The following is a 12,517-nucleotide window of genomic DNA, read 5'->3' as shown; positions in this document are numbered from 1 at the left end:
GACATTCATATTCTCACGTACAAATTTCAGGAAAATGCCCGGACTTCAGAACATTTTCTGAAAGCAGCTTATGTCAAATCAGCGTCGTAAAACATGGCCCTCATCAATGAAATCAACTCGTGATTGAGTGAACACATACGCGTGACTCCCTGCTTGGTCAGTGGTTCGCTGGCTGATTCTCCGTGCATGGCGAAGAGGGAGAGCGTGTAGGCCGTGTTGGGGAGCAACTTCTCCAGCTGGACGTCAGTTGTATCTCCTCCCACTCGGATCTGCAAGGGGGAAGCAGACCAAACAGGCAACATGAGGTCAGAGGGGAGGTGGACAACAGGGACCGCTCACTGTCATCGAGAGAAACATTTGGACAAGAAAATTGAGACAAACGATCTGTTGCTGAATCCGGTCGGGACCCACTGGGTTTGACACCTCATAAACAAATTATGATGTGCCCTTGGCAGAGTGAGCTCATGGCTCGCCCACCCCTTTGTGACTAACAGTGTTCCTCTGTGTTGTCCCTTCTGCCTTGTCTGCTGAATGGTGAGGCATACACTGGCCGCTTTGTAATGTGGTATTTCAGTGTGTGAAATCTGCGTTTTGTCAAAAAAATTCGGACAGCAAGTTGCGTTTGGTCCCATGTAGCGTTTAGCAGCGTGTTTACGAATGCGTGAGCTTTTTTCTCCAAGTGTAAACACATCATATTCACAGCTGATTGGCTGCATGCCGCTCTCTTACCTCCCGCTCGAGGGTCGGCTCTGTGGCGTTGATGGCGCTGTAGAGCAGCATGTAGCCTGTGGCTCCGGCTGCCCGCTCCCACCTCACCTGCATGGTGGTGACCTGTTCATTGTAAATGTCCATCCTCCTCACGGCACTCAGGGGCACTGGAGAACCAGGAAATTATGTTAAACATACAAATATGTGCTCACAGGAACACAAACTGTAGATGTTCACATTACTTTTTCCTTGTTTTCTTGTACTTCAGGCTTATTTTTGTCATATCCACTCTAAAATTAATGGTTTTATTGGTGCTTTTATAGCTGTTATGAAACAATATTATATCTCTGCTATTTTAGAGAGCAAAGGTGAAAAAGCTCTTGTTCTTTGATGGGTTGGTTTGTTAGCTTGTTTGCTTCAGCAGCATTACGCAAAATCATTGAACACATTCCACGAAACTTGATGTATGGATGGGACATGGGCTCAGAAAGAACCCATGATATTTCGGTACAGATTGGAATAGATGGGCGGATACGGGAGTTTTAACCACTCTTGTCTTAACATTGTCTGAATAGGGCGTGTTTTTTTTGTTGTTTTTTATTATTTTCTTTCAATTTTCACCGAAACCCCTGGTAAAAATCAGGGATGTTGAAAAAAATCTTGTTTGATTTAATTCAAGGGGACTGTTTGGGATTGGCGGATGAATGCATGAATGTGAAATTGTAATAGTTAGAGACATTACTGTTGGTGGTTTATGTTCAATAAATGATACAGGCTGAGAAGTAAGTCAAAAAGAGAAGACTTACGTGTGGTCTCAGTTCCTTTAAGAGGCTCGCTGCTATACTCTCCGAAAAGGGCGTAGACATTGACCAGGTACTGGGTCAGAGGGTTGAGTTGTCGGAGGACCACCGTGGTCTCAGTGCCGTCCACGACCACCTATTGACAAAGGGAGGAGTTAGATGAATGTAGCTGCAGTAACGAGCAGTAGTTTTCCTCTGCGATGAGTCTTTGAACAGAAGTTTAAAGAGTCAAAACCTTTTTGATGAAGTTAACATGTCTGCAGATACTGTCTCAAAATAAAAGACTGTGTTTTTGTTCGGGGAGCGATAATTCATTTAGGAGCAAAATAATCAAAAGCTCTATCTGTTTACCGGATTTACTACAAGCGTTCCGATTAAAACCAGAGAGCCCTTTGACCAATTTCTACTGAGCTAAATCTCAACATGTGCTTCAATCCCAGATGGATAAACAATAATAAAACCTCATCAACTGTGTTCACTATTAAAACCATGGGAGCTGGACAAAAACAAACAACTGTAATGAAAATCAGACACCAAAAACATATCTCGCCACACTTTGTGGAGCCAAGACCATGCTGGCCATCAACGCTATCACTCATGATGTCATTATTTGCTTTCTAATCTTCTAAACTGAGGGCTGTGTGTGTTTTTGTTTCCTTGGCCAAAGTCAGATCGTAATGTAATTAGACACCCGAGCAGCAAGACGCCAACACAAACAGGAGGCTGGATAGACGTCCGAATGGAGATTCCCATTAATACCCACACAGGAAGATGAGCTACGCATACTGCTCATCTTTCTGTGAGTGGAATGGAAGACGTTGTTTTGGAGTTGTACCACGTTATGGAATAAGATTTACCTGCAGTGGCTGTCCTGACACAGTCATGTACTCCACTCGGTAACTCTCCACTGGGCCATCAGGAGCGGTCCAGGAGGCTCTGAAGGACTGGTGTGTCACCTCGGACGTCACAAGATCAGTAGGAGAACCCGGTGCTCCTCCTATTCAGGAGTTGGTACAGAAAGATCAAAACTGAAATATGGGCGATTGATCCTTATACATTTGTTATATTGGATCTTTCTTCCTTTTAATGCAAAGGTCATTAAGGTGCATTCCCATAAACTACAGTTTCATAGCTTTTATACAAATGTTAAAGGACAGGAGCCTTCCCCCCACAGAAAACACTGCCCTGAAGCACCAGAAACACCTCTTCAATAGTCCAGCCAATAGTAACACATCATTGTGATATCATGTGACATCACAGAGGCTGACGGGACGAACTGCAGCAATGGACAGTCTGAGGAAAGTGATTTGTTTTCTGAACATTAGAGCATGTAAACCAATTCAACTATTGACCCAAATTAAAAAAGCTGAAAGAGCCAATACAAATAAAATGTGGTAACAGATACAACTTTGATTCAGAAAAAGGTTCTAAACGAACCATGTCCACACCACTTTATGGAATGAGACTAAAGCCGCATCCTGCAAGAGGTTTCCCAATAGCAGCTATTTGATTTGATTAAGGAGAAGACAAATTCCTATCCCACAGAGGCAGGAATATCTGTGGAGGAAGAAAATAACAGATCTGCAATAATTTTCAAGAGCTTATTTGGTTCTGAGCTTTTAGAGTTACCTTCCATGGTGGGCCAGACATTAAACTGTCTGTGGGTTTGGGATGATCTACTCTACATTTACACGGCATGTCAAACTGTCTGGGAGCAGAGCAGTTGGCGTTGACGATTCCAGTGTGAAATGATTGATATTATTCACTATTTAAATTAATCCATACCTGGTCCCTTGACACTGTTACAGAGGTTGTCTGTAAGATTGTCCACGATGTCCAACAGGAATGAGAAGTCAGCCACGTTGTACATGTGAATTTCATCCGGATCAGTGGCAATGGACCTCAGCTCATTCTCATCAGCATTCTTCACACCTAAATCGCAGTGATGAAGTCGATAGCGATTAGTTGCTTGACACAGTTGGAAATCTTAGATCTATTAATGGATTTGCAAATAAAGAGATGTGAATTTTCATTACCGACTGCATACAGCTCAATGGATTCATCACGCAGTTTCTGAGAGTTGAGGATGACATCGTCCTGGGATTTGCCATCAGTGATCAACACGCCGATCCTTCGAGCGTTGGGTCGCATCCCGACGTTCTCTTTGAAATTGTTCTGGAGGATGTAGTTCAAAGCCATACCTGCAATGGAGACAACATGCTCTCATCACACTGATTTCAAAGTGAGACAGAGAAGCTGTGGTGCTGCCTCTTTTAGAACTTAATAGATTGAAGTACCAGTCAAGGTGTTTCCGCCTTTGTAGGGCAGGTTAGCCACAGCTTCCAGGAGGGAGTCCCGAGTTTTGTGAGCATCCAAGTGCCATTCAGTCTTGGGGTCTCCACTGTACTGAGCGAGACCTGTAGACACAACACCTGTTAGACCAACTCAAAAAGACCATTTTCATATTATTGGTGGTAAGCGGTTGACAGATACACCCACCAATTTGGACCCTCTCTGGGCTGATGTCAAAGACTCCCACCATACGGGCGATGAAGGCACGAATGGTCTTGAAGTTGAGACGTCCAATACTCCATGAACCATCCACCAGCAGCACAATGTCGGCCTGTGCATTGGTCTTACACCTCACATCTGAACGGGCAGAAAGGAATGTGTCATCATGTGACGGAGGGGAAAGATGTACAGCAGTTCAACTATCATGTGTAGTCTGAATTACAGTGGTGTGGAAGGTGTTCAAAGAAATGTGAGAGTAAAAGGAAAGATTGAGAGAAAAGTTCATAACATCAAAAAGGTCAAGGACATCAGAAATATTTCTACAATCCAAAACACACATCTCCAGGAATGAGCAGTAAATCATTATGAACTAATATTCTCCTTCACAGAGGAATTCATATCAGATAACTTTTTTCCAGGTGTCTTGATTATTATCTTCTTGTCTTGTGGCGTGTGGAGACGGTATTTCTTTCTCTTGGATCCATGAGTTTATCCCTTAGGGCAGATTAGGAATAATACGCCCATGACATATCAAAGGGGCCTCCACTGGAGAGTGGATGAGTGTGTTCTCCAGAGCTGCAGGGTAATATTCCAACGCACAGCTGGGTGGCGACATGGAAGTCATCTGATCCTCGGCACCTAAAAGACAGCTGCAGATGTGCAACAGGGATAGGCAGATGTTGCACTAACTGCCACTGTCTGCAACTGAAAACAGGTTATTTATATGATTTACACATTGGTTTGCTCACACAGAAAATCCAAAAAACATTCTCTGTGTAAGAGAGCGAGCTGTCAAGCTTACAGAGACAGAGAGAGCATGAAACAAGTACATTGGATTGGATTACAATTTATACGTCTAGTGTTAAGGACCCAAGGAAGAGCAGTGTCAAATATTGTGCGATTTGGACATGTGACGTGTTCAATATTAATTTACTTTGAATAAACACGCCACCAGCGCTCTGTAGCAACCTAAGAGACTTTGTCAATCATGACAACAGCTCGTTCTCGACAACACCAACACCAACTGATTCTCGAGTTACATGATGTGTACTGAGTCGAGCTTCACCGACCTCTGAACAAAGAGGTGAACAGCTATTTGTCCAGCTGCAGTGACGTAGCTTCGGGGTCAGTAGACTGAGTCCTTACTTGCCGCGGCTCAATTGGCTGCAGGTAACTTGTACACTTTAAGAAAGAGAGCTGCAACCAGCGTTACGACAGGTCAGGCAAACAGCCTAATCCAAACAGAAGGTTTAGAACGGAAACTGGATTAGTGAAATTTGGAATGTATAAATTAGGACAAAGAACTAAACTTAACTAAACTGTCAGACAACTGACCTGTAGCCAATAGAGAGTACAGGAAGAAGACAGGGATTTTCTCACCCTTTTATTTTTTGCACGTCATTGAATATGCATCTGCCTCCCTATTAAGACCAGGCCTGCAGCTGCAGCGGTCGAGCTGACCTTTTCCAGTTCCTCCCATGCAATCACAACCATTTTCCTCCTCTTGCACTGACTGCACCAACTCACTAGGTGGTAAAACCTTTTATTACTGCAAACAGATTATACGCGTATGGCTTGATTCTACACTGGCTGCTGTCGGACTGGAAATAAAAAGCGGAAGCCCAAAGTGACACAGCGCGGACGGGCCAGAGGGGCAGACACGTGGAATTGCCATTACATCTGTTATTTCGTGAGACAAAAAGCTTGGAGGAAAGGCATTCAGAGAAACTCCTCAGCTTTTATGGGGCATGTCTATAGAGAGCATTTTTTCCAAAGCAATCATTTACAACGTGATTCAGACGGGAGACACTACCTTAATGGTAACGACAGGCATGGCAGTTGAATAACTAACAGCAGAACAAAGACTGAAGAAATTGCAGTTGTTCATGTTCTTGTTGGTTTGAGGATAAAACATTGTTTTCTGTTCATCATGTGAATGTAGGTTTTGATGAACATTGGATAACTTCACCTGTTGCCACATAAGGTGGAGGGTCGGGTGCGTCACTGAGAGTGGTTTTCTCCTCTCCAGCCAACGGCATGCTCTCTCCTCCATCAAACATACCAAACACATTCACTGTGTATTTGGTACCAGCTCTGCAGACCCCAAAAAAACAATACGTTTTACTTGATATACCAGAAAACATTCTTTGAGGCTTATAATACGAAGAGAATGAAAATGAGGACACACCTGAGCTCTTCCAGCACCACAGTATTGTCGTAGGGGCCGACCTGGAGTTCTCCCAGGTCGATGTCCTCCCCGGCAGGGTGGAAAATGACCTTGTAGCCCTTAACGTCGCCGGGAGCGTGATCCCAGGTGACACGGAAGCTGGTCTTGGAAGGCTCAGACGTTTGGAGGTTCCTAGGACCTTTGTATGGTGACACTAGAGAAAAGAGGATGGCTTAGTTGAATGACTAAATGAGTAGCAAAGAATATTCAAAAATAAACTAAATACTAATATGTACTTTAATATTGTCTTTAAGTATGAGACGGTTATGATTGGGATGAGAACAGTATTGAGACAATAGACAGAGCAACATTGTGTTGATGATTGACAGACGTACGTGTTGTTCCCTCTCCTTGCCTTGCTCGGCCATCTCCGAAACGGTAGACGGGCTGAACAGTGATGTCGTATGTGGTGAGGGGAGTAAGGCGTCGCAGCACGGTGGTGGTCGTGCCACCTTGCACCTTAGCTGCAAGCTGGCGCCCTCCAACCTGGGGTTTGTAGGTAACACGGTAGTTGAGCACATTTCCAGGTGCCGCCTGCCACGTCACCTTCATGCTCTTCTCGGTCTCCTCTGAGACTACAATCACTCTGCCGGCAGCGGAGACTGCATAGAAGAGGGGAGGGGGGGAATGAAGGTTAAAGCGGAAAGGGAAAATGTGGACTTTGGGCCTCGTTCAGATGGGAATATGTGCTGAATGTATTTCCAATATACCTTTGGAAATATAAGCAGCATCGCTTTCCGGCTGGTAAGTAAACTAAACAGTAACACGCTTGGCTACAACACTGTCTTTCATCTGGATATCTGCTCAGTTTCCACATGCATGTGAACACAAATATTTCAGATTTTCAGAGGGATACATTAAACAGGCCCAAATTGACGTGATTGATTGTGTTTAGTTGGTGGCTTTTGGGAGCCAGACGTAGATGCCCTGTGAATTTAAGCAAACCCCATAGTTTTGCTTTTTTCCATTGTGTGTCTACAGTGTTTTCACAATTTTATTTTTGGAGCAGGGAGGGCAAGTGTGAATCGTCAAAGGATTCAAAACGAGCAAAGGAAAATATTCTGAGCACTCATTTTTATTAACGGAAAAAAGCAGCGCGTCCAAGTTTGCCGTGTGTGGCTGGGTCCCCAGAGACCTGTGATCTGTGAAGAGCACATGAAAAGAGAGAGCCACAGATAGTGGGCGCAGATTGACGGAGGGAATGAGTAGAGTGAACATTTAAGCCTACAAAGCCGCCTAGGGGTTGTGTGCGGTGTGTTTGCCACCTTTCTCGTTTGCCAGAGTCAATAAACACTAACGATGGTTGGAAATCATTATTTTTTTCCTTGACCACATTCCATCTCACTAAGTGGTGGACAATATCGCTGCCCAAATGTTGAGAGTTTCTGCTCAATGTGCTTTCCTCATCCAAGCACAAGCTCAGTCTAACAAGGGGGAGAGGCCGACGTCTATCTGTCCTGCATATCCCAGGAAAACAGGGCGCAGGTGCGCTGGCCATTACATCACCTCTGAACATACACATGCACAGTTTTAAAGATGTGCACGCAAGGTCTGTAACGTCTTGATGACTCAGCCAAGGTGTTAACAGAATATGTGTCTCTGACGGATCTACATAAAAGCCAGAAACGTCTCCTACAGCTAAATTGAATTCTTTAATCTGCGTCACTCCCCCAGATTCCTCGCTGATGACCCTCTAAAGTCCATTTGTGACTGGAACAGACAAATAAAGCCTTAAGGTACAAGACTTGTTAATGACAAGAAAGTCTAGACCTGGACTCTTGGCTTGTAAAACGATTACTGCGACAGTTACACATGAAAATCTGTTTAGCTGTCTCTTTGTGGTTATTGAGGTCTTTATTGGCTTTTAGGGCCACAGAGTGAAATCGCATGAACACAACTTCACACTTTCATAATGAGACTTTCAGAAACTGAGAAAGGTTAAACAAGGAAGGCGGCGCTTCAGGAAGAGACTGCTAAAAAAGACACGAGGCAGATGTGGGCAGTGGGAAAAGATGAAAATGGGACGATTAAGTGAAGGAGTCAGTTTATGGTGCAGGAGCTCCAGCAGCTTAAGTGACTTACCATCAGTGGTTTCCTCTCCGGCCAGGGGCTGGCCCTCTCCATGGCCATATCCAGCAAACACGGACACCTGATAGCGTGTCTCCGGGGTGAGGCCGTCCAGAACTGTGGCGGTGGTGTCTCCTGCTATTGTCTTCTCCCCGGCCTCCTCAGTGAACAGAGACTTCCACCTGATCCGGTAATGACGAACGTTGCCGGGAGCCGCCACCCAAGACACGGCAAAACTGGTGTCTGTGACGTCTTTGGTCACCAAGTCTCTGGGTGAACCGAGCTCTATGGATAAATGGAACGGAAAAACATTAGCAGAGGTACGGGTATTAAATACGCCTTTGCAAACTGGATAAGGAAAGTTGGTAGTGCTGCAGGTTTTATCTAGTAGCCCTAAACAAATTTCGCAGGATTTTCTTTGTTTTGATTTACTGCGATGAATAATAATTGAACTAAGATGGTGGTGTTAGCGCCAAACTACAAAAAAAATACCCCAACCCTTCTCCAGCTCAGTGAGGGCTTTATCCAGGTGGGGTTGATTTATAATGCAGATATAGAAATACTGTAGATTGGAGGAAGGGTGTGTGACATAAAGGAGGGCAATGGAACGAGCCCCAGCGATAAGCCACCAACAGCTACTCATCCGTAACCTCTCAGGATCTGTTTGAACAACCTGATTCTCTCCTCTCTTAATCAGAGGCTGCTGGAAAAATTTCTGCAAAACCAATCACAAATCCCATATCCACCCCAAAGCCTCTTCCAGTAGCACTTTATTTTTCCATTGAAACAGAGGAAACCAGAGCCACGGAAATAAAATGGGTTGCTACAAATGCAGATGGTGCGCTCCCTCTCTCCTTTCCCTCCTTCGCTCACTTTTCCTGAGAGATCGTCATGAAAGGAGACAGGCATAAAAATAGGGTGGAGGGGGATTTTGCGGTGGTGTTTCATATTGAGCAGCCAGCACATGCTTGGCTGAGAGGGAGGCCCATGTTGAGATGGATTCCCAACCGTCTGGCCGCCATATAGAGGAGCTACATCCACCACAGGAGGATGGGCTGCGCCGCACGTATCCTGCTACACAACCACTGAGATCGTGATCCTCGCTCGAGGCCCTCAGGCCCTACATGCCAGCACCTAATGACATAATAATCACAGGCTGAGCGAGGCTGCGCCGCTGGGTGGTCTCTGTCAAGCCCCATTCATCAGACTGATGTTTGACAGATATAAGGAGGATTTCTTTCTTTTTCTGAAAGCCAAATGCAGAAAATGAGATGCACCACAAATCTTCGGAGTCCCACAGATGGTCATTCGGAAAATTTAAGAGAACCCTGAGCACAAAAGGCAGCCACTGTGTCCATCTGTCACCCTGTGAGTCCGCATCAGCATCGGTCCATCACAGAGGAACTGGAAACGGATCTGAACAGAAAACAGAGCAGCAGTCGGCCAAGCAGAGCATACTGATCCTTCAGAGCAAAGGCCAGATAGGAAGAGTGATGGCCACGAAATCAGACTGATGAAGAGTTCCAGATATTGGAGCACCATGAAAACAGTGAAGACCACTAATAAATACCCAGATCATTCTGTCTAAAAGGTTATAACTGCCAACTGCACAGGATGAACTTGACTGACTTTTACAACGAGTGTGTGAACCAAGGACAAAAGGATCAAAAGAAAAGGAATCCTGCAGGCAGTGGCATCCTTTTCATCGATACCTGAAGACAAACGCTTGCATGTAGTATATTTATCCTCCCGTTATCTATGCCTCTTATCCTTTGAGGGTCGCGGGGGGAGCTGAACCCAATCCCAGGAGACCTTGAAGAGGCGGTGTACTACCTGGACAGGCCGCCAGCATATCACAGTGCAAACAACTTTCACACTCACATTCACACCCTAATTCAATATAGAGTCCAAAATTAACCTAACCCCCCAGCTGCATTGCTTTGGATTGTGGGAGGAAGCCGGAAACTCCACAGGGAGAACAAACAAGCTCCACAAAGAGAGACCCCGGCTGCACCTGGAGCCTTCTTGCTTTGAGGCAACAGTGTTAACCACTTAACCACCGTGCTGCCCCCATGTAGTATGTACATAATGAAGATACAAAAATAAAAATGCTGAGTTTCCTTGTCTAAGTTTATTCCTCAAGGCCCCTCTAACTGCATCCCGCCCTTCAAGGAGAGGGTCACTCTCAAATTAAGACCTTGGACGAGGCCTGATCACAAATTCACACGAAAGCCTCGCCCATGTCTCTAGAAAACCACATATGACACAACTGAAAATCATCAAGGAGATTTAGTGCTCAGCATGTGCTGACATAACCTACGTATCTGCAGCCAAAGACGCCTAAAGCTTGAAAGTAGAAATGACTGCACATGTTAAGTAACATCAGTGTGAGACAGAAGAAACTGCAGGTATTAGCTTCCCAGCAATATCCACATTTTTTTAAATAGATTTAGGAGTTATTTGGACCTTAGTTTGAAAAAGCTGAATTTAAAAACTGAGGTTTACCCTGGCTCATTATTCAGGCTTTATTCTGTAAACCCCAAAATCATTGCGGGAAATGCACTGTTCCGTCAAACTGCCATCTCAGCACTGGCATCCCACTTCAGTTTTCCCATAATGTATTGCTCTTGGTTCTAATACTGTACGTCTGAGCCACAAAAATGAAGCCTTCAGTGTCTCTGTGCCAAGGTTGCCCATCTCTGGCTTTTTACCTCAAAAGACCTTGAGAGCAAAGGAAAAAAGGGGGTGTGGCAGTAGCACTGAGGTAACCTGGCACAGCTTAAAAGTTTGTAAAGACATCACTTTGTGAGGAAATCAAAGCAAGATGTTACGTTTTCACCTGGTGTTGTGTTGTGTTGCTCCGCGAGTTATGATGTTATGCCATAGGCACATGGGAAAACATTTGCAGTGCAATTTAAGTAATTCGTTATTAGAGAGATGGGTACAATGACTCCTTCGGGGGTTTGAACATGTGACTTCTCGGTTTATGGGCTGAGCTTCACTCGCAAAGCCACCCTGAGGCAACCCGGTTCACATTTCTAAAAAGCCTTTTTTTTCTATTTGTCCTCTAGCTCTCTCTGCCTCTGCCTGTCCTCTGCCCCACCCTGGAGGAAGACAACCAGACGGCTCTCCCCGAGACCAGACAGACAGCTCACACGCCTTTTCAAGGTCCTCGTAGGTAGCATCTGCCACATGTCGGATAGAACGGCTTCTTCCTAAGCAAATAACTTTGGCCATGTTTGTGTATAATATTGGGACGTTCATCCAAGCATTCCCCATAACACCTTCTCTCTCCTCCTTCTGAGTCATTTCAGGATGTTTTAATTCTGTCCCACTCAGCCCTTCTGGACTGGCGACCATCCACCGTCATAGCCACAACGGATGGCTTTGTGTGAGCCCCTCTCTCCTGGTTCTCGCCTACATGAACTTCACAGGGTGGGGGGGGGGGACTCAACATGATTGGCACTCAAAACAATGAGATCAGTGTTGAAGCCTGCTGATGTCATGACAGATTGACAGAGCTGGCTAAACCAAGTGCTTTGTCATGGAGCTGCTTTTTTCCTGCGGGGGTGTTGTTGCCGATGACAGCACAGAAATGACCAGCGGAAATTTACTGTATAATCAAACCAAAGCCATTTGGTCAACGTGGGAAAAGAAAATCCCTTTCTTTCAGACTCATACACTCATCAAAATGTAGACAAAGATTCATTGTACTGCTTGTGAGTAGAAATTTTGTAAAAATTCTTGAGTACCCAAGTACAAGCCAATATGTGTTATTATGCAACCTAGAGCACAGGTCCATGTGGTCTGCAATATATCGTTGAATAGGAACACACTGTCTCTGCTCATTCTACTCAACACACATTATGATGAAGAGAAAATCTTTGGATGGGTCTGTGACTTCAAACTGCTTTCAGAAGGGAGTCCAATTCGAAGCGAGCTAAGACTGTAACTGTGCCGTTTTTATCTTGGCGCACAAAAAGATGAATAAAACACAGGAACTGACAGATTTTTAAGACAAGACAATGGAGCGGCCATAACTAATAACCTCCGAGCTTAAGCTGTCCTTGTTGCCTTTGGATTTACTGGCTAGTAGACTGGACAGATTTTGGGAACAACAAATCACAAAATGTTCACAGAACCAAGAATATAAATTCCTTAATTCCAGTTTATCTTCTCTTTTAAAATGAAATTACAGATGTCA

At 44.8% G+C, this 12,517-nt stretch overlaps 1 protein-coding gene across 4 annotated transcripts in view; it reads right to left on the bottom strand.

Moving 5' to 3' along the window:
- col12a1a (collagen, type XII, alpha 1a) overlaps nt 1–12,517 on the bottom strand; it is a 56,516-nt gene that overhangs the window by 31,177 nt on the left and 12,822 nt on the right. For 3 of the 4 annotated variants that reach the window (XM_053434564.1, XM_053434565.1, XM_053434566.1), the window contains exons 14-25: nt 8,329–8,598; nt 6,582–6,848; nt 6,208–6,400; nt 5,989–6,113; nt 4,008–4,157; nt 3,806–3,925; nt 3,545–3,709; nt 3,294–3,440; nt 2,366–2,505; nt 1,515–1,644; nt 730–875; nt 140–269 (exon numbers count right to left, since the gene is read on the bottom strand). In XM_053434564.1, coding sequence (XP_053290539.1) covers nt 140–269; nt 730–875; nt 1,515–1,644; nt 2,366–2,505; nt 3,294–3,440; nt 3,545–3,709; nt 3,806–3,925; nt 4,008–4,157; nt 5,989–6,113; nt 6,208–6,400; nt 6,582–6,848; nt 8,329–8,598 — 1,983 coding nt within the window. The remainder of the gene's footprint in view (nt 1–139; nt 270–729; nt 876–1,514; nt 1,645–2,365; nt 2,506–3,293; nt 3,441–3,544; nt 3,710–3,805; nt 3,926–4,007; nt 4,158–5,988; nt 6,114–6,207; nt 6,401–6,581; nt 6,849–8,328; nt 8,599–12,517) is intronic. The other variant, XM_053434567.1, reaches the window with a different exon arrangement.

This window comes from Pleuronectes platessa, chromosome 11, assembly GCF_947347685.1.
Source record: "Pleuronectes platessa chromosome 11, fPlePla1.1, whole genome shotgun sequence".
In the NCBI taxonomy this organism is placed as follows: Eukaryota; Metazoa; Chordata; class Actinopteri; order Pleuronectiformes; family Pleuronectidae; genus Pleuronectes; species Pleuronectes platessa.
Note: the sequence above shows the minus strand (reverse complement) of the source record. Positions and strands in the feature narration are given on the sequence as shown.